Here is a 25,846-nt window from a genome sequence, read left to right on the forward strand (position 1 = left end):
AACTTTGTGGTGACATCATGGAGGATACTGCCTTTGATGAATTCAAGGATGAAGTCCAATTCAAATTACTTTCGTAAATTGAATAGTTCAAACTATGTTTTTTGGTGTAATTCAGTCAAGATGAACCTCCAGTCCTAATGAATGACAACTAGGAATTGAATAATTATTAATTGATGACTTGGGTTGTCAATAGTGTGGTGCCTAAGATTCGTTCACAAATTATGACTTATAGAACCACAAAGAAATGTGGAAGACCCTTGAGTCTCTCTATTCTCATCAAAGCTATAATTACTACAATCTCTTGAATGATTTGTCATTAATTTTTTAAATTATTAGATGATTTAATCCTAATTTTTTAATTTTGAAATTAATTGAATTTTTCTTAACATCCCTCCTCAAATTGTATTGGGGGTAAGAGAAAATACAACATGTTGTCTTGTAAGATAAAACCTTCCACTTGTGAAGGGGACTTTTTTTTTTGTGTTTGGCGTCATTTATGATGTGATGAAGCGTTGTATGGGAAGGAGAAAGTCTTGATGAGATGGTAATAACTATGGAATGAGTTATCCGGCTAGCACGTCCTATATCTATCCTGTAAAAAAATTATTCAAGCAAATAATATGATAAAAATGAGATGAAATTTTCATAAAAATTGAATGAAAATGAGGAAAATATGAGTTTTTTGTTTGAACCTAAAATTGGTCCAATTTGGGTATAAAAAAATGAAAAAATCATAAAAAAACAGTAAACAGATAGTAAATCCACAAGTCGGAACCGAACCCACATGTCGAATAGACACACAGTTAAGCGTTATGGATCCAGTACTATTGTATCGGGTTTGCGCATGATTCCTACGTCGGATCTAGTTTCTGAAAACGGACGCATGAGCCAACGTGCCAATTAGCGAGTCATGCTGGCTCGTCATATTCCTCTTAACGCAAAACAAACCAGAGATTTGAAATTTCAATTGCATTATCATTTCTTGATGGATTTTGACTAAACAAGAGGAAAAATACTCAGATTTAAGTTTTCTTTCAAAATAATGCTTCAATTTAAATAAAAATCACTATATTACAATGAAAAAAGTGGTCCAAAAACACGGTGCCCATAAGTGAAAAACATGAGATTATAAACCATTTCTCAATTAATTTTGATGAGACAAAATTCTTGTAGTAAGTCGATCTATCTAATGCATAAATCAATTTGAATGAAAAACAACATAATAATAATGAGCAAAAATTAATTATAAAACAAAAAATAGTTAAAATCAACCTTCACATCAAATACCATGAGAAATTTCTATGCAAAAATAAAACTGAAGATGAAAATAACAAAAAGCACAAACCAATTTTATGTAGTTCACCCCAAGGAGCCTAATCCTATAAGGAAAGAGAGAAGGAAATTTTTTATTGAATCGGAATGAATTTTTATAAATCAATATAAGCCTATTTATAGGCTAAGAGAATGATTTTTTAATTCCTTATTTTAAGATTCAAATTTCCTTAACTTAAGAAATCAAAATCAATTAAAATTTTCTCTAGATTTTAGGAAATCATATCAATCAATCTTGATTGATTGGTCATTAATTTCCTAATTTTTAGTGTATGATTCTGAATCTTACGTGGAACCATGGGCATTTGACTCAATGGCATCTTAGGAGGAAAGGGGTTTTTCTGATGTAAGGGATCTAAGTGAAACTATAGTTCTGCAAAGGAGTATATAGCTACCCAATTGTAAGGGAGGTGTGTGTAATCACCCTCTTATAAACCTCAACAAGCATATGATTCCATGAACCGTGAAAAGATCAAAACATAGTTTGTCTCAGAAGTAATGATATTGCAGAGCCCTTGAAAACTGGGCAAGTAATAAAGAAGTCAAGGAAGTTTCATCTACAGGCTTGCTTTAGATTGATGTGCAACATTTGGGCTATACAACTTCTACTTCATAACTGAGTGCGTGAGAAAGCAGTCAGCAAAATACATATCCATTCATCATTCTTTGTTGAATAATGTTCATTTTGCATAAATCCAGCTAATTTTGTAATACACTATACAAGTTGGCCTTAATCCACTAGCTTCAACCATACATGAGTATATAATTGGGTCCCCCTTCTCTCTCAGAGAATTGAGAATTCAAGCTGAAGCTAAGTTATCATCATTCTACAAACTCTTCCATCAAGAAGCCACCAAAAAAATGAATTTATATCAGGCTCTTCAACAAGACTTTTCATGATAGAGAATTGCCTACTGCATGCAAAATTATTCCTTACTTCGAAGCCACCCAAGCTGGATAGAGAAAAAGCAGATTATACAAGAGTTATGCTTTACTAAGTAGAACTAAATTGACATATCAAGGAGCATACCTTCCATGCGTACATCATGAAGAAGGCAACAGTATCGGCAGACCAGACTACTGCAAAGGATTTCCAGAAGAATGGAATTACAACATTGAGTAGAGGAATGAGGAGAAATAGATAGTTTAGAGCTTCCTTCTCATTCTTTGAGCAGTCCCGGGCTCGAAGGGAGGGAATAGCTATGAAGTAAAGAAAATTCAGCAAGAAGTCAGTAGAAAGATGACCGATTTATGTAATTAAGAAGTTAAAACCATGCAACTACCTTTTTGCTGTAATAATCAAATATGGAGGAGTCACTTACTGAACATCCAAATCGACCACATGCCCATCAATCTCCATATATCTGGTTCATTTGATGGAAATATAAGGTTGAATGATAGGACACCACCCAATAACATCGATACATAACCTTGAACTTCAAAAACAGTGTACAAAGCAGTTCCAGGTACTGCAGGGTTCTTGGTGGCAGTTGAAGCCCTCGGTGCAAAAGTTGCAGCGGTCTTTTGAACAACCTAATACATAAATGAAATTTATAAGTCGAGAGAAAAAGTTAGGAAATATCTGGACTTCAATTTGAAAATGCCTTTCTAGAAAAAAATACGGAAAGGAAACTTTGGACACAAAAGGTCTGTTTGGAACCCCTAGAAAAGAAAAGAAAATGAGAATTTGACCATTATTATTTCAAAAAATAGTTAGTGAAAATGAGATAATGATCAAATTCTCCTTTTCACTAACTATTTTTGGGAATAATAATGGTCAAATTCTCTTTTTCTGTTTTTCTTTTTTTTTCTTTTCCATGGGGTTCCAAACAGACCCGAAAGAAGTTCAGTAACATCCATTTTGAGAGGCAATGGACTCAAGAAGGTGAACAAATGAAGTCCATTTTGTACAAGTAATCAATGGAGACAGCTATCTGGAAGAAAGTGAGTTTGTAAAATGAGAAGCAAAATTGACATCCTCAACCAACTATTGTCCTTTTTTATTTTGTGATTAACCACACAGACAAATTTCAAAGGGACTTTGGACAGAAAAGATACAACGCAGAAAGGTATTACAGTAGGCCTTATTAAAGGCTCTCTTATTTAACTCTCTTGGGCCTTCACAAGACATGCAGGAGATGTAGTTTGAGAATATATGCTGTAGGACTGAAACCCTTAAATCAGATAAAACATGTCAGATTTAGATGTATTGCATATAGAATACCTTAACCAAAATGCTGCATTATCATAAGAGACTGGCTCCTGCCAGACCACAGGCAGTGGAGGTATGAGAGGAACGTCTGATGTATCTTTGTACTTGTGCTAATTATTCAGGTATAACATAGATTATGGGTTGAGCCAGACCCATAACTTTGCACTTTTCAGTTCTTCTCCTCTACTTTTCATTCTCAATCTTTTCCTTCTCAAGCACTTCAATCTATTTCTATATGGCGTTAAAACAGGACATTTGTTATTTTGGGCCTATTTGGTAGCTTATTTTATCCAAGCAAGTGCCGTTGGGTACCTACACCCAACTTCAACATAAATGGGTTTAATGGTTCAATTCGAATCAATTCGAATAAATTTTAGCCCCCCTCCTCGACCATTTATCCTTTCTTTGCTTGTTTGCTTTATGAGCACGGAAACACAAAGAGGAAGTAAACTACTGAACTAAGTGCCTTAAGCAATCTGTCTCAATAGATGCGACAAAGCAAGCGAAAGCAGAATGGGAAAGGGAATAATAGCAAGCACCGACCTTTTTAATGTCTTTATCAATCGCAGGAGCAGAAGAAGAAGGGGAGGACTTGGTCTCTGTTTTTTCTACTCGCTCTTTTTGAGGTGCTTCAGCCGCCGTCGTCGGGGCATCTGAACCATCTAACTTTGTTTCAGCATAGAGTTTTTTCCGCCGCGAGTTGATGCCATTGGCGCTACCTCTGCGGAAGCCAAAATTGGCGGGAAAATCCGCAATTCGCGGATTGTGAACCGCCCAGAGTAACGCGTTCATTTTCCTTTCCTCCGGAGAGCGATAAGAAACGGAAGGTCTCTAAATTGAGAAGCTGATTTTATCGTAAATCAAACAAGAAATACGGAAACTTCCCCTGAACTTTGTATCCTTCATCCCCCCACACTTACATCCATTTAGTTTATTAACAATTAATGATTTCTAAACTCTGTGGAATTACTAAATATGAAAAATACATTTTTGTATGGTGATTTACTTGAATGGATCTATATGGAGCAACCACTCGACTACTAAGGGGAATAACTTAAGGTTTGTTGGCTTCATAAATTCATTTTTGGTCAAAAACAGAATTTTCGAGCCTAGTTTGATATTTATATTGAAGGAGACGACTGAAAGTATTGTCTTGTTAGTGTATATGGATGCCATTATTTTGTCTAGTAGAGATATGTAGGGCATAGTCAAGGTGACAGATGCATTACAAACCAAAAATTTGAGAGAATTAAGATACTTTCTTGGTATTGAGGTAGCTTAGAGCAAGTCTATGGCATTGTTGTCTTAGAGAAAGTATAAAACTGATCTTTTGTAGGAATTTGGTTTGTTAGGGGTGAAATCTATAGAGACTCCAATGGATAATGGTTTTGATTTGTTCTTACGGAGTCTTTCGAGTTGTTCATTGTGATGCGATTTATAGAATTTTGTGATATTTAAAACAATTACCACGAAAAATGTTATTATTTAAGCCACATTTTAGAGAAAAACTTCGAGATAGGGAAAAAGAAGAAAATACTCTTTCAACCCCTATAGGACGATGGAGAGGGCGGAGGTCCCTATTAACTAGTACGAAAGTGAAGGGGGAGGGGGATCCCTCCCCTTTTGATTGCCAAAGTGGGATTGGATCCCTTGTCAATGAGAGACCCTTGTTATAATTAAATATTCTTTAATATTCAACTCTTCAATAAAGTTTATTATAAACTCTCCAATTATTTCTTCTCCTTTTTTTTTTATGCCCCAACTTATTTTTGTTTTAAATTTAAATAAAATATTTACTACAACGTGGACTGAACCCTAGTTCGAACCGGACAAGCAAAATTGATAGACCGGTTCAGACTGGAAACTGTCTCGTGTGACGTCTTAAACCCTAAATAAATTACGGTTCTGTGTTAACGTACGCGCTACGGGTAGTTGCTAGAGATTGGAGGATCCACCGGGTCCTTATTTGTCATTTTGCATCAATCAACAAGAGCCTGGGGACCATCAAATGAGCCACCGGGCAAATTACCCAAACGCCTCATTTGTGTGCTTCTTCTGGTCCCACACTTGTACCTAGTCACCGCATTTTGTTGCATAAGTTTTGGACAGATTCGTGTGGGCCTTATTCGAGTCGCTGACTGCCAATAGCTTCGCTTAGAAGTGGGTCCACGTGGGCCCACTTTTTTTTTTTTTTACGTAGATGCACTTGAATAGGTAGTGTAGAAAGAATGTAAGTTTGACCATGGTTAGTTGGCCATTGCGTTATGATGTAACCACGGTTACTTGGCTGGTTAACAACAAAATATAATCCCACCCCAATCCCAATTTGGAGAGATACAGCGAATGCGTGAGAGAGCGAGAGAGCGAGAGAGAGAGAGAGCCAGAGAAAGATCTTGCAATGCATAAGCCGATTCTCACCACTGCATAAGATGATCTCAGACTGAAATTTCGATCATTCTGATTGATAAGCACTCTCTCGGGTATGTTCTAGTCGATCGATGGTAATCGGGGATATCGAATTTTATAAGCGTTTTGGTTCTTTTGGGGATCTTTTTTTTCCAGTAATCTGAGAAGATTTATTCTCTTAGCATTTTCCATGGTTTGATTCTAATTAACCTTGAAGTAAGTTTAGAATTTATTGACTGATTCTTTTTGGTTTTCTTCTATTTGTCTTTTGATCGGGTTCTAATTGTTTCTCTTTCCTCGTTATTGTTTTTCTTTTGTATTTTTCATTTTTTGTTCTTTATGTATTTCATCGTGCTTATAAATTTTCTTCTCTTTTCCTTCATATATCGGTCCGATGCTTGATAGTTACGTTGATATTCAAGAAAGTTTGCGTTACTGTTTGTTGATATATATTATGTTTTCGTGTTGTTTTTTTTGGGTCAATTCATACTTGCATCTTCTGATAGCTGATGATAGTTTCTTTTTTCCTTCTGTTGTTCATTATAATGGTGTAGAACCGGAAACCCACTACTGCATTGGGAGTAGGGAGATTCAGGAAGCGTTTGTGGAATCTTTCAAGATGGCAGCAATGGTTGCTAGGGGAAATAGCCAGATATCTTCTTCAATATCGGTTCAAGATAAGGGAAGTAGAAATAAAAGAAAATTTCGAGCTGACCCACCTCTTTCAGATTCCAGTAAGCTCGAATTCCCTATGGAAAAGTCCCAAACCAGCCCCAGCTCCGATCAGCATGGTGTGTGTGACCTGTGTAGCTTACACCAAGATCAGCTGAATTCATTCAAATCTGATCTTAGAGCATCAGACTTTGGTTTTGATCGACCAAAAGAAGAATTGGAATGTGAGGAGTTCCATGATGCAGATTGGAGCGATATCACGGAAACCCACTTGGAAGAGCTTCTATTAAGCAACTTGGATACAATTTTTAGAAGTGCCATTAAAAAAATCACATCTTTTGGGTATAGTGTAGAAGTTGCGACTAAAGCAGTCTTGAGGTCAGGTGTGTGTTATGGGTGTAAAGATACTGTCTCCAATATTGTGGATAACACTTTAGCCTTTCTTAGAAATGGCCAAGAGATTGATTCTTCAAGGGAGCACTTTTTTGAGGATTTGGCTCAATTGGAGAAGTATATACTGGCAGAGATGGTTTGTGTTTTAAGGGAAGTCAGGCCCTTCTTTAGCACAGGAGATGCTATGTGGTGCTTGTTAATCTGTGACATGAATGTTTCACATGCATGTGCTATGGACACGGATGTATTAAGTGCTTTAAACAATGATGATGATGCTGCCACTTCATCTGGTTCTAATGCTTCAAACCTGAACTCTGAGACCAATGAATCAAACACAAATTCTCCTTTACTCAATCTTCCAAAACCCACCAATCCGAATTCATTGTTCCCTCAGAGTTCTCAATCTGAAATACCCACTGTGGCTGGTATCCCCAACTTACCTGCTCCAAGGTTTCCTGTGTCAGGGGACCCCCTTATTCCTGAAGGGCAATCTTCTCAGGAAGAAAGTTCAGCCAGTTTGCCTGCTGTCACGGAGGAACCATCTATTGCTGTTGAAGAATGTCTTTCAGTGCCAGAGGTACGGCAGTCATCCCAACCAGAAGAAAACCATGAAAAATTTGTAACTGGTAAAAAAACCCATTCAAATAGCTCAAAGAGGGAATCCATGCTCCGGCAGAAAAGTATTCATTTTGAGAAGAGTTATCGAGCTTATGGAGCTAAAGCTACCCTGAGATCTGGAAAGCTCAGTGCTTTTGGTGGTTTGGTGTTAGATAAAAAATGCAAGTCAGTTTCTGATACCACAATTGCAAGTTTGAAGAGTGCTTCCTTAAAGCTTAGTCGGGCAGTTGGAGCGGAAGTATTCCGAGCTGAGGCTAGTAACAAAAATCTTTCTAGTAACACAGGACCATCTACTGAACTGGGAATAAGCCCAAGACCAGTTGCAATCACGTCCCCATCTTTGATTGCCAATACTGAACTTTCCCTATCATTAGCTTCTGGAAGCAATGCTGCCACTACTTCAAAGCCTAGCCCCGGTGCTAATCCTGCAAACAACAGTTTTATGAGCATTTCATCTGATAAGATTTTTGGACAGTGGGTGCCACAAGATAAAAAAGATGGGATGCTTTTACAGTTGGTTCCACGAGTGAGGGAACTGCAGACCCAGTTACAAGAGTGGACAGAGTGGGCCCAGCAGAAAGTGATGCAGGCTGCCCGTAGGCTAAGCAAGGATAAAGCAGAGCTCAAATCTTTGAGGCAAGAGAAAGAAGAGGTGGCCAGGCTGAAAAAAGAAAAACAAACTTTAGAAGAAAACACCATGAAGAAGCTATCGGAAATGGAGAATGCCTTATGTAAGGCTAGTGGCCAGGTTGAGCGGGCCAATGCTGCAGTTTGTCGGCTTGAGGTTGAGAATGCTGAATTGAGGCAGGAAATGGAGGCTGCAAAGTTGAGAGCTGCTGAATCAGCTGCAAGTTGTCAGGAAGTCTCAAGAAGGGAAATAAAAACTTTGAAGAAGTTTCAGTCTTGGGAGAAGCAGAAGGCTGTGTTCCAAGAAGAGCTTGTGACTGAGAAACGTAAGCTGTCTCAGCTTCAGCAGCAACTAGAACAGGCTAAAGAGTATCAAAATAAACTAGAGGTCAGTTTGTCAAGTTGTCTTTCCAAAAGCTGTGTTTCTTGCTATAGTTGATAGACACTTTTGTTTCCATTCCATGACAATGCCGGGTAGTGTTAAAAGATTTTCCCCAAATCAAAATAACCTGAGAGAAATTTTCAAAGAATGCTCGTCACCCTTTATTTTTCGTCTCCATATCTTATATACATAGTCTCTTAAATGATAAACTACAGAAAATTACAATATTACCCCTCCCACTTAAACTGTTATAAAATTGAATACGATACCCCTCAAATTGATGCTGGTAAGTCAACTAACAACAATTTGCCAACCAAAAATTGATGCCGCTGTCGAGTCATGGCTTTGGTGAAGACATCAGCCACTTGGAGATCCGAAGAAATGTAAGGAAGAGATATCACCTAACTTTCCAAGGTATCTCGGATAGAATGACAATCAATCTCAATGTGCTTGGTGCGTTCATGGAAAACGGGATTGGTGGCAATCTGTATAGCACTAGTGTTGTCAGCATGAAGAGGAGTAGAAGTAGTCTGAGGGAACTCAAGCTCCTCAAGAAGACCGCGTAGCCATACAATCTTAGAACAAGCAGTAGACATGGCACGATACTCGGCCTTAGTAGAGGATTTAGAAACATGATCTTGTTTCTTACATCTCCAAGAAATTAAGGCATCACCTAAAAATATACACCAACCCGTAGTAGATCGACGTGTATCTGGACACCCAGCCCAATCCGCATCACTATAAGCAATAAGTTGAAGAGAGGAGCCTGTAGGAAAGAATAACCCACGAGTAGGTGAACCTCAAAGATAGCGGATGATGCGTCAAATTGCAGCAATATGGAGATGACGAGGAGAGGACATAAACTGACTAACCTGATGAACGGAATAGGAGATATCGGGGCGAGTAGTGGTCAAGTTGATGAGACTCCCGACCAGGCGCCGATAGAGAGTAGGGTCATCTAGAAGGTTTCCTTCATCTTTCCTGTATTTGACATTGACCTCCATTAGAGTATCAATAGAAGAAGTGTCCTCCAAACCAGCCAAGTTAATAATATCTTGAATATACTTATGTTGGTTTAAGAAAATACCATTAGCCCGATGATGGACTTCCAGTCCTAAGAAGTATGTGTGCTAGCCAAGATCTTTCATATGGAAAGTGTCATGCAACAGCTGTTGAATCTTAATAATCAAACCACAGTCAGTGCCAGTAATGATAATATCATCCACATAAACCAAGAGAAGGACTATATCCTATGCCGACTTGTGGAAGAAGAGAGAAGAAACATATTGACTTTGTGTAAACCTGAAGGTAAGAAGCATACTGCGAAACTTCTCAAACCAAGCCCAGGGAGCTTGTTTGAGTCCATATAGAGAACGCTTTAGTTTACAAACATCATGAGGAGAAGGAGTAGTCATACCACAAGGAAACTTCATGTAGATCTCTTCGTGAAGATCACAGTGAAGAAAGGCGTTCTTCACATCCATTTGATGCAGTTGCCACGACTGAGAAACAGCAATAGCTAAGATAGTTCGAACTGTGGTCATTTTGGCTACAGGAGCAAATGTATCTTCATAATCTATCCCATATTCCTGTTTATTGCCCAAAGCTACTAGGCGAGCTTTGTACCGATCCAAAGAGCCATCAGAGCGAAGTTTTACAAAGAAAACCCATTTACTCCCAAGAGGCTTAATTATAGGGGGGCAAGAAACAATATCCCAAGTGTGATTCTCCTCAAGAACTCGAAGTTTTGTTTGCATTGTATTATGCCAACACTCATGTTCCATGGCCTGTTTGTAATAAGTGGGAATGGAAATAGAGGATAAGGTAGTCACAGGAGAGACAGTGGAGGAGAAACCATACCAATGAGGAGGCTGAGAAGTGCGAGTAGACCGGCGAAGAGCGGTGGAAGCTGGAGTAGGAGTAGGAGCCGGAGCCAGGACAAGATCGGGAGGGGGCATAGAGGAAGAGGAACCAGACTCATGTCTACAACGTCTTCCATACACAAAACTAGGTTTGAACCTTTCCACAATTGTCGGAGAATCATCAAAGCAAGGCAGAAGAGATAAAGATGCAGATGGCAACTCAACATGAGATGGAAAGAAATATTGATTTTCAAAGAAAACCACATTCTGAAAAACACGTATACGACGAGCATGTGGATCATAACAAACATAACCCTTTTGAGGTATAGCATAACCAAGAAAAGCACACTTAACTGATGGGGTTGTAAGTTTATGTCATTCATGAGCAGGGAGATGCACAAAACAAACACAACCAAATGTTCGAAGATCAGAATATGAAGGAGAATGGCCAAATAACTTAAAGAAGGGAGAAACATGATGTAATGTAGGAGAAGGTAAGCGATTGATCAAATGAACCGAAGTAGAAAGCGATTCACACAAAAAATCAATGAAACTCCAGAAAAATGGTTGTCGTGATAGCTGCTGAAGCCCCCATTGCAAATCCCTCAAAGAACCACCCATAACCCCAAAACCCCAACCAGAATCGAAAACGAGAGTTCCGAAACCAGCTCCTCCCCAGTGAAGAACAGATGAAAAGCTAAAAACCCAAAGAAAAGAAACCCTAGACTAGCATCGAGCCACAAAGAGCAAATAACAAACTCTTCTCCACGGCAAACTGACAACCGAGAATCTACGAACCAAGGGGAAAGATTACTCACCTATGAGAGCTCCGAAAGCGTCGAAGGATTCCTCAAATGCCGACGATGATCTCCAAACGAAGCTCTGATACCATGTTAAAAGATTTTCCCCAAATCGAAATAACCCGAGAGAAATTTTCGAAGAATACTCGTTGCCCTTTATTTTTCGTCTCCATATCTTATGTACATAGTCTCTTAAATGATAAACTACAGAAAATTACATTATTACCCCTCCCACTTAAACTGTTATAAAATCGAATACGATAACAGGTAGGACCCTGTACTGTGGATTCCAATGACTTGATTCATTGCTACTTGTCATTTTGCTTTCATGCTTTTGAACTAAATTGTTATTCTGTTAGTTTTTTTAGCCAAGTTTTCATTTGAGTTCTGACATTTGGCTGTGATGCATGAATGTTTATGATGGTTGGTTTACTATTACTTTGTTGTTTCAAGATGTGTTTTTATCTTTATGTGAAAATTATACTTCTTTTTTCCATCAAATGACTCAATTTATTTTTGTCTTGATATTGGGTTTTTTTCTTTTCTTTCTGAAACAAAATATTGCAGGCAAGGTTGAAACAGGAAGAGAAAGTGAAGAATGACACCCTGATGCAGGCCAACTCTGAGAGGAAAGAAAGGGAGCAGATTGATGCTTCTGCTAAATCGAAGGAAGATATGATAAGACTAAAAGCTGAAAATGACTTCCAAAGATATAGAGATGATATCCGGAAGCTTGAGAATGAGATTGCCCAGTTGAGACTGAAGACAGATTCTTCTAAGATAGCGGCACTAAAATGGGCCTTAGATTGTACCTATGCTTCATGTCTCACTGATGGTAACGGTAAAAGCGGACTCGCTCTCAAGGAGACAAAGGACAATTACATTTCTGGGATGACTGATCTCCCGGATTTGGGTGCTGGAGATGTCCAACGTGAAAGGGAGTGTGTGATGTGCTTGACTGAAGAGATGTCAGTGGTCTTTCTTCCTTGTGCTCATCAAGTGGTTTGCACCAAATGCAATGAACTTCATGAGAAACAGGGGATGAAGGATTGCCCTTCCTGTAGGACACCTATTCAGCGGCGTATTGCTGTACGTTCAGCAGACTCTTAGTTATTTTTGCATCAGTGTCCAATACTCAACCTAGTAAAAGGAATCCGAATAAGGGTTTTGAGGCAATTGGGAAAAATAATGGAAGAGGCTTCTATTTCGAGATTAAACCAACAGATACCTTTGAGGTGCATATTTCTCTCTGTTAAGTTTGCTATGAAAAGATGATTCGCCAATAGTAGTTTTGTTCTGGGTGGTAGAAGTTAGATGATTAGCTCTGGCTGATGATGCTTCGCTTATAAAATGTGCTTTTGGTTAATGTATTGCCTTGCAGCTTGTTGATTGGGGTCATGAGCCAAGACCGATCACCAAGTGATAATTTTTGTCTGTGGATTGTGTCAATATTGATAGTGGCTCAGGAAGAGAGGTTGTCAACGCAGAGTGTAGCAGAAAGTTGTGGAGCGCTCATTCATTACATGTTAGCTAGGTATTTTTCTAAACTGTACCCCGGAAGCGAATTTTTTCCCGAAAGATTTAGGCCAAGACAAGAGGGTTAGACTGTTTTAACATTCTATATGACGAACGATTTGGTAGTAGCTCTCAGTCCATGGCTTTTGAGGTTCTGTATCTCGAAGCATGCATTCGCATGGACCATGGCTTCCTCCTGGTGAAGATGGGATGGGGTTGTATGTTTATTATGAACGTGCAAATCAATTTTGAACAAATATTGCGATAAATATGGATACCCAATATAGCTAACTGAAGCTCTCATGGAACAGTTGAGACAGAGACTGAAATAAGAGAGAGGGGGCGGCTATATAATTTATATTCATACTTTTAATTAACTCAAATGTATAAAGCCAATTTTATAACTTAGGGGTCAACAATCCTTTTGTGAATTGTTAGTCAACCCCCCAAGATCTTTTAGCACCTCGAGGTTTCATTAAGTTTGGGTTATCCTATCAAATCTACAACAATTACTTTACGACCAATTAGAATGTTGCTTAAGGGATTTATGTTACTCAATTGACCATAATGATCAATTTACAGTAACGTACCCTCACATAGATTTACAACAATAAGTTAGGCACACATCCTAAAGCCACAAAGAGATTTTTCAGCACTTAACTAGGAGTAAAAAAGTTTAAACCCACATAGGGATTTTAGAACTTTTAAAGGGATTTTCAACAATGTCTACACATAAGGTCTTACAATTTATAGCAGCTATTATATTCTTCAACCACAACTCCTCCGCATTTACACATTAGCTCGAACTTTTCTCACACAAACTTCAACAATTAATACACCTTAATCTCAACACCTAAGCAACCACAGTTTCTCAATTTCTATACTTAAAACTATATAAAAAAAAAAAAAAAACTTTGCTACTTCTACAACTCAGCCCCAATAACTTCTCTAAATTAATTTAATATTAAAGATGATTTTGCCTATTGAAGACTTACTCACATTGTAAGGTTTACTTGCTTAAAATAGAGCTCAATGTAAACTTATTGCCAAAATGCACATTAACAATCTATACTCAAGCAAATAGGTACTCTAGTCCCTAAGCACCTATTAAAGTTCTTAATGACTGGCTTTGAAATATATGCACAATGTAAAGATAAAATTGAATTTTCAAACTAGGAAAAACATAAAAACTAGCTAAATGTAATGTTTGATTTTAAAAAAAACAGCTCAAGATGAGTAATCTAAACTTTTGATCTAAACCTCTTATTGTGCAACAACTTTCATTTTCTTTTATTTTTCTCTTGATTTCTTCTTGTATTCCCATATTGTACATGTCCACGTCTAAACTCTTAAGATGACATGAATCAAATATGCAAAATTCCAATTACCCCTTCATTTTGGTAGAGGCTTTGAGTTCATAGAGTTTTCGAAAAATCATTTGGTGCGAAACATGTGATCATGATCGGACAACTGAGATAGCCGTTGATCAGACTAATTTATTACTAGGGTTGCGAATTCGATAGGTGGAATCAAGGGATCTCATGCTACTAGTGACTTGTTGAGGATGAGGTACACAAAATTAAACTAACAGATTATTGCGGATCAAATTAGATTGGGTGACATTCAAATCCACATGCATTCTATTTCTGATGGGATTGAGTTTAAAAGTTTAAGATCCTATCGATGATCCATATTGATTTGTGGATTAGATAGGTTTTATTAATTGGGAGGGGAGCGTTTGTCCAATAGGGAAGAGGATCGGTAATCAAACATTATTTTTTATTTTAATAATTTTATAAGTCATAAATTAAATTAAAATTTTGGATAAAATTATCAATTGTAATTGTATGATCATTTTGTAAAGAAGAAAAAGAGGCTATACTCATCTCCAACCAACCTTTTTTTTTTAAAAAGTTAATTTATTTGAATTAAAATAACACCATTTTCTCCATTAGAAATAGAATAATTGCATTTAAAAAAATTTAATTTATTAGAATTAAAATAATACCATTTTCTCCATTAGAATTAGAATAATTCACATTTAAACTTAGATGTAAAGAATAAGGGCCTTGGTGAAGTTTATTACTCACAGTCAGTAGAAAGTTCAAACCACTCTTTAACCCCCGCCTCCCGCCCATACATTCCTAATATAAAAAGGGTATATTAGTAATTTTATCATCCCAATGAGAGTAACGGAATTGTGCTTAAAAAAATACGTGTCCAATCTGAAGGATAAGAAACGGAAAAAGCGATGGTGGCTCCTGTGTCTGGGAGCCGGCCACGTGTCCATCAGTGAATCCTAAAGTATATTCCCCAATTGTGAGACGGAAATCGCACCAGAGTCGTTCATTTACATGGGCCCCACTTAATGGATGGATCTGAGAAGTATCTCAGGAACTCTCGGGAAGAAAAAAAAAAAAAAAAAGATGGAAATTATTGCAATTCACACACTCCACGTTGATTGAAGGCCTATCTCTAACTGTGTGGTGTTATCATATGACGCAGAGTACCAAGTTGTTATTTGTTTTGCTGTAAATTTACATGCTTGTCTCATTCCCATTTCCCGGCTTCTTCTCTCTTGATATGTTAACCGCTCTCTGCCGTGATCTTGCGAGTTTCTTGTGTCTTTTCCTATATTCCTTGCTGTTGTATTGTAAATTCCGTGTCTCTCGTCACTTATATTTTGCAGTTCGACTCTAAACTCTGAACACGAGCGTCGATGCTGAAATAATCGGCACGCATTGCGAAGTTGGAAGAGTGGAAAAGATCAGGATAGGAGATTTCTCCATTGGAGGTAAGAGAATTAGTGTTCACTATTTGAACGTATATTTATCTTTCTTCTTTAAATTTGTTGTTTCTCGATCGATCGATTACTTAGAAACTGATCGCGCGCAGTAATGATAATAAGAATTCATTAGCTGCTCTCTTCATTTTCTTACCTTCTGAACAGCGGAATCGGATCTGTAGCTCTTGGTATATCTCTGTTTTCTTCCATGTTTCTTGATAAAGATTTAGAATGATCAAGATCATGATCAAGAACTCATTAGCTGCTCTCTTCATTTTCTTACCTTCTGAACTGCGGAATCGGATCTGTAGCTCTTGGTATATCTCTGTTTTCTTCCTTGTTTCTTGATAAAGATTTAGAATGATCAATATCATGATCAAGAATTCATTAGCTGCTCTCTTCATTTTCTTACCTTCACAACTGCGGAATCGGATCTGTAGCTCTTGGTATATCTCTGTTTTCTTCCTTGTTTCTTGATAAAGATTTAGAATGATCAAGATCTATACAAGAAAATGATTTCATGAGTAGTTATGCTCTCTTTTTAGTGTGATCGCAACTATAATGGTTCCTGGAATATGCTATTGATAAATACTGAGATAAGGCAAATGCTGGATTTTATTTTTCTTTTTCTTTTTTGTCCTTGGGAACCAAAATACCAATACATCTCTCTTTATCGGAGAGAATTCAGAATAAAACTGTATAATGGTTCCGCCTCTTTGATTGTTATCTAATGGCTAACGAGAGTTATCTCGTTTATGATCACCAAAAACGTGAATGAGAAACGATGAACGAGAGCGTTCAAAATAGGATACTGTTGCAGAGTTCATCTTTTTCCTTTTCCGCGGAGACCTCTGATTCTCATATTTGACTTATAAGATGATCGCAGCATTTCTTGAATGAGCTAAATGGAGGGGCAGTCGCCGTTCAGATGAACGGATCACAATATATTATGGCATCTACAAGTACCTTTCGCAGGGCGCGACTTCACGTGAAATAAGATGATCAGAGACGCGTTTCTCTCTAGCACTGTCACCTGTAAGGCTCTGAATAACCAATCCATGGTGCTCATCTTCTAGATAGAATTATGAGAACTAGATAAGATGAGGAGGGAGAAATGTGGTTTAGCAAAAATCAAAAGGAAATGAATAAATAAATGAATAAAGAACTAGAGACAGAGGTCCAGAACGGAATTTATCCGAACCATCAGGGAAAGAAATTGGAATAGTACTTAAAAAGATTTTCAGTGGCTTGTAATATAGGAGTCGCTATCTGTTGCATAAAAGATCCCAAGGAATCATGTCTTTAGATTCATTTATTGGACCTGATGATTATCCACTTATAGAAAACTTATTGTTCAATATTACAACTTAATAACTCTTATCAATTTGGGATTATTCTCTCGCACTACCTTCTGCGTCCTGGGCTGAGCAAACATCCTATTCTCCCCACCTCGAGAGTCAAAATGGATATGCAGGGTTTATAGTTTTTTCGAAAGAAAAGACAGCGGAAGATAAACATAACTAAACTAGGACCATTTTTTATGCGAGAATACGAAGTCCGTATAACAGATTTATTCACCGAGGAAAATTTGCTTTACCCAAACAAATAACCAGAATCAAATTCCTGAGAAAGGCTCAAGATGATATAAAAATTATAATCGAAGTCTTATAAGAATTCGAAGGATGCGACCAAGGCAGATGATTGAATGGGTTATTTTTGAAAGCTACTGGAGTCCTATTGTTTGACATTATTTTCACACTAGTTTCACACGATAAATTGTAGCTGTTTGGATCATCACCCGTCGTTCTATCTGGTGGAAGTGAATTGACTGTTATTCGTCCTCCAGTATCGTTTATGCGCAGCGTTTCTTGTTATTGCAAGCGTGGAGGGAGCTTATTTTCAAAGAAATGCCTTCGGCAACAAAGACTATCTTCACCCAGCCGGGAGCGAGCATGTTCGTCAACAGGTTCTTGAAGGAGAAGCATGCAGATGAGCTGGGTTTACTGAGTGAAAGCCACTTCTCCGTTGGCCCCGGTTGGTTCTCAGCAACCAAGGGTAGAATGCGGGCCATTCAGAAGGAGCAGGATAAGAAAGGTTTCCCGGTTCCGAAAGGATCCGAGCTGCTGATCCGGAGACGTAACTCAGCCCGGTCGCACGCTGTCGCGTCTCCAATCCCGACCACGAAAAAGGTACGCTTCAATCCAAACTCAGCCCGTTCTAAGGGGGAAGTGGAATCCAGGCGCCGGGTTAGGATTTGCTGAAATGCGATTCCTCCTCTGCAGCCATTCCATTGCAGAATACTCTGTATTTTACACTTTTCTTATTCGTCCAGCAGCGCGTATTCAATTTCGGCAAAGGAAGAGGCGAAGGGAACAAGGGTATGAAGTCTTTGGTGAGCGAGCTATCCTTCTACGTAATATCTATTTATATTATACACAATTGATGAATTTATCGTACCACTACAAAATCAATATGTGCCCTACTTTGAATTTGGATTTTGCAGCTCGGAGGGAAGGGAGCAAACCTGGCGGAAATGGCGAGTATCGGGCTGTCGGTGCCTCCGGGGCTGACAATATCGACGGAGGCTTGCCAAGAGTACCAGGAGAACGGATGCAAACTCCCCCTAGGCCTGTGGGAAGAGATACTTGAGGGCTTACAAACCGTGGAGCAGGACATGGGGGCCTACTTAGGGGACCCTTCCAAGCCGCTACTCTTCTCCGTCCGGTCTGGTGCAGCGGTAAATATTTCATTCACAAACAAACGAACTTTCCACTCCCTTCGGACGAGTCACGAGTCATAAGTGACGAGTTCAACATATTTGATTGTTTTGTTCCTCCATTACAAATTCATAGTAATTCCACTATTTTTTTTTTGTATTTATTAACTAAATTGTATTCTGTCCTCCTAGAGAGTTGGATTCGGGTTACATTTATAAGAGGCCCATGTATTGTTCATAAGTTGATACATAATTCTTGGGCCGGCCCGCATCTGCAATGCGCAGTTGGGCATCAAATAAAGGGTTTAGTTATATGGATGGGAACTTTGGCGTAAGATGTGGGTACAACGAAAACTCGTAGACGGTACAGCGTGGCTCAGAGTGGGTCTTATGTGTCTCATGTCGTACACCTTCGTAGGTTATTACAGTATCAGATTCTTCTGGTGTACTCTTTTCGGGCTTTTCTTTTGAGAATGATGTGCAGGTGACTGTTCGAACTTGTAATCATTTCTTACGTGTATGCGCTGTTCACAGATTTCAATGCCAGGGATGATGGACACGGTTCTGAACCTTGGGCTCAATGATGAAGTGGTGGCTGGTTTGGCGGCAAAGAGTGGAGAACGGTTTGCTTATGATTCGTATAGGCGTTTCCTTGACATGTTTGGAGATGTGGTGAATGTCAAATTATCACAAAATTCCATTATTTTTACAACATGTTTGTGGAGTAGTATTTGATAACACCACTAGTTCTAAATGTCTTTACTGGTACGGGTTTGGAGGTAATGGGCATACCACATTCACTGTTCGAAGAGAAATTGGAAGAGTTGAAGGCGACAAAAGGAGTTAGACTCGACACAGAGCTTACGTCTACAGATCTTAAAGAGCTCGTTGGAGAGTATAAGAAAGTCTACCTTGAAGCCAAGGGTGAACAGTTTCCTTCAGGTATCTGTATTTCTCTGTCGTTTTATTAAAAGATAATGTGTCAACAAGGAATAAGAAATAGGGTAAATAGCTTCCGATCCTCTTGGTTCTTCGAGTAAATTTAAACACCTGTAGTGCAAGCCTCCCCTTTACTATGTCTAAGACCGCAGCGACGAATTTGTCATGCTAATCGACCTTTTTTTTGTTTGAAAAAGTTGTGAAATTTCTTTGTACAGAATGAAGCTACTCATATGACAAAATAATACGGAGAATAATTGCAAAGCGAGTAGAGCAGCTAAATTGGTAAAAGAGATACCCAATGCAAGCTGATCAGTTCACAAGTGACTTTGATACTAGTAGTGGTCTTGTATCATCTGCTTCTCGGGCCCCGGCGAAGTTTAATGATCGAGTAATTTTCTTTATGTTCAGTCAAAATAACAAGCTAACTTAAACTATACGCATGCCACAGATGTGGATTTAGGACATAGTAACTGACAACTATATCTTTCATTCCCGTTTGCAGATCCAAAGAAGCAGTTGTATTTGGCTGTTCTAGCAGTTTTTGATTCCTGGGACAGCCCAAGAGCTATCAAGTACAGAAGTATCAACCAGATAACTGGGTTAAAAGGGACCGCTGTCAACGTTCAGTGCATGGTATTTGGGAACATGGGGAACACTTCGGGGACAGGTGTTCTCTTCACTAGAAACCCAAGCACTGGCGAGAAGAAACTCTATGGAGAATTCCTAATCAATGCTCAGGTCTGATTTACTCTAATCATAAAGACAGTTTTTATGCGGGAAAAAATAATACATGATGAGTAGAGAAATTTGGAATGAATTAATTCTGGACAGTTAATATGGGGTGTCAAATTTTTATCTATTTGTGCATGAAATTAGCATTTCATAGTTCCTTTCCAAATTAAACTTTCTTAGTAACCAATTTGAGAGCGGATTAAACAGGGAGAAGATGTAGTGGCAGGGATTAGAACACCTGAGGACCTTGAAGTTATGAAGCAATGCATGCCAGAGGCCTACAACGAACTTGTGGAGAACTGTGAAATTCTAGAAAGGCATTACAAGGATATGATGGTAATAATTCTCAAAAACCATGAACCCTCCAAAAGAAATAGACAGCCTAGCAAATTTCTACTTGATTGCTGCTATATTTTCATTTCTAGAGAGAGCTCACTGGCCTTTGGTTGTAGTAGGAAAAGAGGACAAAGTAATCGCGTAAAGAGTCTGGGCTAAAGTAATGTTGACATTGATCATATTGTCATTCTCCACGTTAACAGGATATTGAATTCACAGTTCAGGAAAACAGATTATGGATGCTTCAGTGCAGATCTGGGAAACGCACAGGCAAAGGTGCAATAAAGATTGCTGTGGATATGGTTAAGGAAGGGTTCATTGATACTAAGTCTGCCATAAAGATGGTGGAGCCTAGGCATCTGGACCAACTTCTCCACCCACAGGTATTTCTGGAGATCTTACTAAGACAAAATCCAACAAATACTCATTTACCAATAGACAGAAAGGACACAATTTGATGTGATTAATCGTTGTACAACAAATATTTTTTGCATGTTTCTAGACTTTAATAGGCACATTTAGTGCTTGAGAGTGAATATATAGAAATGCTTGAAGCATCCTAAAATGTTTCCTTAATTGGGCTAGTTTGAAGATCCTTCAGCCTACAAAGACCAGGTCATTGCCACTGGCTTGCCGGCATCACCAGGAGCTGCAGTTGGTCAGATTGTTTTTAGTGCAGAGGATGCTGAAGCATGGCATGCCCAAGGGAAGGTTATCATTTTGGTATGTCCTTCCATCTTTCTCCTCTTTGTAGAATCTCAAGGATAATGATCACATATACATGAGTTCAATTGAGATTTATAATTCTACTTAGTGTTTTTGCAAGGGTCTAAGTAGTTCATGATACTATTCTTGGGTTGGGTAGGTGAGGGCAGAAACTAGCCCTGAAGATGTTGGTGGCATGCACGCTGCTACTGGAATTTTGACTGCAAGAGGTGGAATGACATCTCATGCTGCAGTTGTTGCACGTGGGTGGGGAAAGTGTTGTATTTCTGGGTGCTCAGATGTTCATGTGAACGACTTGGAAAAGGTAAGGTGAGGTGTTCTTTCTGTACAAGAATTTCCAACGTCTACCCTGTTGATCTGCTTTGCTTTGCAGGTTGCCATGATAGGGGGAAAACTTCTAAAGGAGGGCGAGTGGCTGTCACTTAATGGGACCACTGGCGAAGTGATTCTTGGAAAGCAACAGGTTTCTCCTCCTGCTCTAAGCGGTGACCTAGGAACCTTCATGTCTTGGGTAGATCAGTTTAGGAAACTTAAGGTACGGGCTCCATGTTTTTGGTATGAGCACTGTGGTACTGGTTTAGTGTTTCTAACATAAACTTCTTGTCAATTTGGTCTTATCCTTCAATTATGGTTTGATAGCTCTTCTAAGAACTTGATCATCCTTACAGGTTATGGCAAAGTGTTTCTAACATAAACTTCATGTCAATTTGGTCTTATCCTTCAATTATGGTTTGATAGCTCTTCTAAGAACACTATCATCCTTACAGGTTATGGCAAATGCTGACACACCAGAGGATGCTCAAACAGCAAGAAATAATGGAGCAGAGGGTATTGGCCTTTGTAGGACGGAGCATATGGTACATTTTAGAAAGTGATGAATTTGATAATATTGACTGTGGACTACAAGTCTTACTGGTGTCATAACCCTCTTCAATTTGCATTTGTTTCTCTTTTCAGTTTTTTGCGTCTGATGAAAGGATTAAGGCTGTGAGACAGATGATAATGGCAGCTACTCTAGAACAGCGGAAAGCAGCATTAGACCTCCTCTTGCCCTATCAAAGATCTGATTTTGAGGGCATTTTTCGGGCAATGGATGGTAGTCTCTTCTTATATACAATTATCAGATGGTGCATTTTGATTCTCCTAGTACAAATGTTATGTTCTGTTGTTCTTTGCTATAATATTCTTGCTTTATTTAATATTTTTTATTTTGATATTTTGGAATTTACAGGACTTCCAGTGACAATTCGGCTATTGGACCCTCCACTCCACGAGTTCCTTCCTGAAGGTGACATTGACGAAATTGTTGGAGAACTGTCTCCTGACACTGGGATGACAGAAGATGAAATTATCTCTACAATTGAGAAGCTGTCTGAAGTAAATCCTATGCTTGGTTTCCGAGGTTGCAGGTCTGTCCCTTGGATTAACTTAGCTACTTACTTTGGGCCTTCAGAATCCACACTAATGTTGTTATTGTTATTTTAATTGTTATCTTGTTTTTGAGATTCTGTTGCTCTTGTTTGATATAGAGATCTTACAATTATTCAAGTAAATTTCTGAATAAGTCAAGAGAGCTTCACAAATGATGTGATTGTTCTCCTATTTAGAATTTCTTCGCTGCCTGAACTAAACTTTTTCAACACTCTTACTCAATTAGGCTTGGTATATCATATCCCGAGCTAACAGAAATGCAAGCTCGCGCAATCTTTGAGGCAGCTATCTCCATGGCCAATCAGGGTGTCAAAGTTCTTCCAGAAATAATGGTCCCTCTAGTTGGAACACCACAGGTATGCCTTATTTTACTTTTTTTTTCATGAAATTGCTGAATTTGAATCACACATAATTAAGATACAGATCACTTGATGCATAAAAATATGCAGAGAATTAGTGATTGAATGCTGTCATTAATGGGTTAAGTATTCATTATTCACTCTGTTCATTTTGTTAAGTTCATATTGAGGTTGTATCCTAAATTTCTCCTATTAGAATGCAGTTGAAGTTTCAAAATCTACGCTTAAAGAGTTTTCTCATTTAATATGAAATTAGTCTTCAATTGTGTAGAAAACAAAAAAAGAAAAGAAAAAGGAAGGAAGCATTGACATTACTCATTGTCCTTGTGCATCACTGACAAAATTCCTTCTATGTGCCCTAGAGTTCAACTTTTCCTTCTACTATCATTGCAAAGCCTACCTCTTGAGTACCATTTGGGTAGAGACATAAAAAAGATAGTAGTTATTTTTTATGTTGCTTACCAACCATACAGAGCCCGTAGACATGATGAGCCTGTGCCCAAATTCGTCTGACATGTTCACTTGTCACAATCTTACACTTGAACTTTTGAATTCATTGTTCACTTGCACTTCGAATTCATTGCTGGTTTTTTGTGGCAGGAACTAGGGAATCAGGTGAGTGTAATACGCAGAATTTCTGAGAAAGTGTTCTCTGATATGGGGACCTCTGTAAAATACAAAGTTGGGACCATGATTGAGATTCCTAGGGCAGCACTTGTTGCAGATGAGGTGTGTGTCAGACTCCCATAAATTTTCGTTTAAAGCAGAGAGTTTTCCAGATGAGGCGTGTGTTAGACTCCCATAAAATATCTTTTAAAGCAGAGAGTTTTCTATTCAGTATGTATAGAGACTTTAATCAAATTGTTATCACTCACAGATTGCCGAGCAAGCAGAATTCTTTTCTTTTGGGACCAATGACCTGACACAGATGACATTTGGATATAGTAGAGATGACGTAGGAAAGTTCCTCCCAATCTACTTGTCCAAGGGCATCCTCCAAAGTGATCCTTTTGAGGTTAGAATAATATACCACAAAAGTGTGTAGTGTTTGGACCAAGACCAAGGACTGAGTCCTACAGAGAATGAAAATAATCTACTTTTCCAGGTTCTTGATAGAAAAGGCGTTGGCCAACTCATAAAGATTGCTACAGAGAGAGGGCGTCGTGCAAGGCCAAACTTGAAGGTCAGCTCTGCAAATATCCAACGATAAAGAACTATAGTGTTGATTACAATGTTACTTCAACTATACTATGGATTACAACGTTACTTCATTGGATGTCTTTGAAAAATGGGTTCCTGATATTAACACGTATAGGTGGGAATATGTGGAGAGCATGGTGGAGAGCCATCATCCGTTGCATTCTTTGCAGAGGCTAACCTGGACTATGTATCCTGTTCTCCATTCAGGTGCGTTCCTTGCTGGACTCTGAGAAGCTGACTCTTGCTATGCTTTATAGATTGACATGGACTATGTTTCAGTCTGGATGCAATATGTATTCTATAATTTTTTTGTTCTGTAATGTACAACACAGTGCATCATGCTGGGGTGGGTGTCCCAGTTTTCCCCACCTCGTTTGACTAAAAATCTGTGACATCTCTGTCAAGATGTGTTATGTTTTGGCCAAGACACCCTTTTTAGGGTCTGTTTGTAACCCCATGGAAAATAAAAGAAAATAAAAGAAATTAAATTAAAAGAAGAATTTGACCATTATTATTCCCAAAAATAGTTAGTGAAAAGGAGAAATTGATCAGTATCTCATTTTTACTAACTTTTTTTGGGAATAATACTGGTCAAATTCTCATTTTCTTATCTTTTTTAGGGGTTCACGAAAAAAAAAATGACTTTTTTTTCTATGTTTACAGGGTTCCGATTGCAAGGCTTGCAGCGGCTCAAGTGGCAGTTTGACAAAGCTTCAGCAAAATAAAGGGCAGTAAAAAGTAGTATGAATAAAACCGCCACACAATCGGTACATTGTATCCTACTGTTGAATAGCAGTTTACTGCACTGTAAATAATTATTACCACAAAAAATGTAGAATAGTGTCTTCTTTGAACTAATAATGTACATGAAAACTTACACATGTATCATATGAAGTCGAGCTACTAACATGTCTAATTTTTTCTTCTTCTTGTCCTTCCACCATTTGAGGTGGTTACTAGGGGTGTTGCTGAGAATCCGACATATGATTGAGCCTGGCTTGAGCCTTAACAACCAGGTTCGTCCTTTTAGATTTACCTCTTATATGAAATGACGTTTTACAAGAAAAACGTAGGTAACTTCGAGCTGACTCATGACTCATGAGTCACTGAGTAGTGTTTGATAGACACCAAGTCATGTATGTTATAGCTTGATTAATATAATGTAAAAGTTCAAACGGATCAGGTTAATCAGCGATCGGAATGGCTCCCAATTTGTACAGTCCAATCTAATTCATAAATTATTGAATTGGATTCTACAAGGATCAGTACGGAGTGATGTGTGTAGACATTGTTGTGGAGGGAGGCCATGGATGACATTACCTCTTGCTCGAGCCATGGGTTCTTGACCACCCTTTGCTGTTATGCAGCCAAGGAAAAAGGCTGGGCCCTTTATACTCTACACTGATTTTTCAGGTTGACTCTACTTGCAGTTATTGTTAAAAGGAATTTGAACTGTGGCCAATAAATTTTAGAAACACCTATCATTTTTTTTATAATCAGTCAAATCATGACTATAGATCATGAGTGGCCTCTATCATCTCCTTCATATATGAGCTAGCGTGGGCTAATTGTTTTTTTTTTAATATTTTACTGTTCAAGTTTCTAGATAAAATTAGGACCCAGTCCCAAACCTGAGTTGGCTCATCTCAACCTGAGTTAAGAGTAGGTCAGATCTCAATTCTTTTTTTCTTTTTTCCCCTTCTTTTCTTTTCCTCCTTGTTTCCCTCCTGGCTTGCCTTGGGTAATGTGCCCGAGCTAGGGCTTTTTCTTGTGGGAAGTATAATCCAATATTACATAGTG

At 38.4% G+C, this 25,846-nt stretch overlaps 3 protein-coding genes across 4 annotated transcripts; 2 read left to right on the forward strand and 1 right to left on the reverse strand.

Annotated features, from left to right (window-relative positions):
- Positions 1–1,898: 1,898 nt before the first annotated feature.
- Positions 1,899–4,384, reverse strand: LOC137957056 (protein RESISTANCE TO PHYTOPHTHORA 1, chloroplastic). The gene is made up of 4 exons (XM_068804758.1): positions 4,088–4,384; positions 2,655–2,865; positions 2,363–2,532; positions 1,899–2,285 (listed from the first exon to the last, which is right to left on the reverse strand). Exons 1-4 carry the CDS (start codon positions 4,334–4,336, stop codon positions 2,259–2,261), a joined length of 657 nt encoding a protein of 218 aa, XP_068660859.1. The 5' UTR covers positions 4,337–4,384; the 3' UTR covers positions 1,899–2,258.
- A 1,523-nt stretch (positions 4,385–5,907) lies between these two features.
- On the forward strand, positions 5,908–13,136 carry LOC137956324 (putative E3 ubiquitin-protein ligase RF298). 2 transcript variants are annotated; one of them, XR_011113238.1, is made up of 4 exons: positions 5,908–6,024; positions 6,505–8,648; positions 11,872–12,539; positions 12,686–13,136. XR_011113238.1 is itself a non-coding variant. In XM_068803772.1 (3 exons), the coding sequence occupies exons 2-3, from the start codon at positions 6,570–6,572 to the stop codon at positions 12,412–12,414; spliced, it is 2,622 nt and encodes an 873-aa protein (XP_068659873.1). In that variant the 5' UTR covers positions 5,908–6,024; positions 6,505–6,569; the 3' UTR covers positions 12,415–12,679. The 2 variants fall into 2 exon arrangements, 1 of the variants encoding a protein (XP_068659873.1); XM_068803772.1 differs by lacking the exon at positions 12,686–13,136 and having other exon boundaries at positions 11,872–12,679.
- A 4,375-nt stretch (positions 13,137–17,511) lies between these two features.
- On the forward strand, positions 17,512–24,941 carry LOC137955449 (pyruvate, phosphate dikinase 2). The gene is made up of 20 exons (XM_068802393.1): positions 17,512–17,793; positions 17,940–17,996; positions 18,108–18,341; positions 18,855–18,992; positions 19,100–19,262; positions 19,765–20,000; positions 20,202–20,330; positions 20,534–20,713; positions 20,916–21,053; positions 21,196–21,360; positions 21,430–21,591; positions 21,824–21,913; positions 22,014–22,152; positions 22,288–22,465; positions 22,714–22,843; positions 23,447–23,575; positions 23,724–23,861; positions 23,952–24,029; positions 24,162–24,253; positions 24,710–24,941. Exons 1-20 carry the CDS (start codon positions 17,512–17,514, stop codon positions 24,750–24,752), a joined length of 2,901 nt encoding a protein of 966 aa, XP_068658494.1. The 3' UTR covers positions 24,753–24,941.
- Positions 24,942–25,846: the final 905 nt, after the last annotated feature.

Source organism: Aristolochia californica, unplaced genomic scaffold, assembly GCF_029961685.1.
Source record: "Aristolochia californica isolate CCGP_79_NKW_82.1479 unplaced genomic scaffold, dmAriCali1.0.hap1 SCAF_2, whole genome shotgun sequence".
NCBI lineage: Eukaryota > Viridiplantae > Streptophyta > Magnoliopsida > Piperales > Aristolochiaceae > Aristolochia > Aristolochia californica.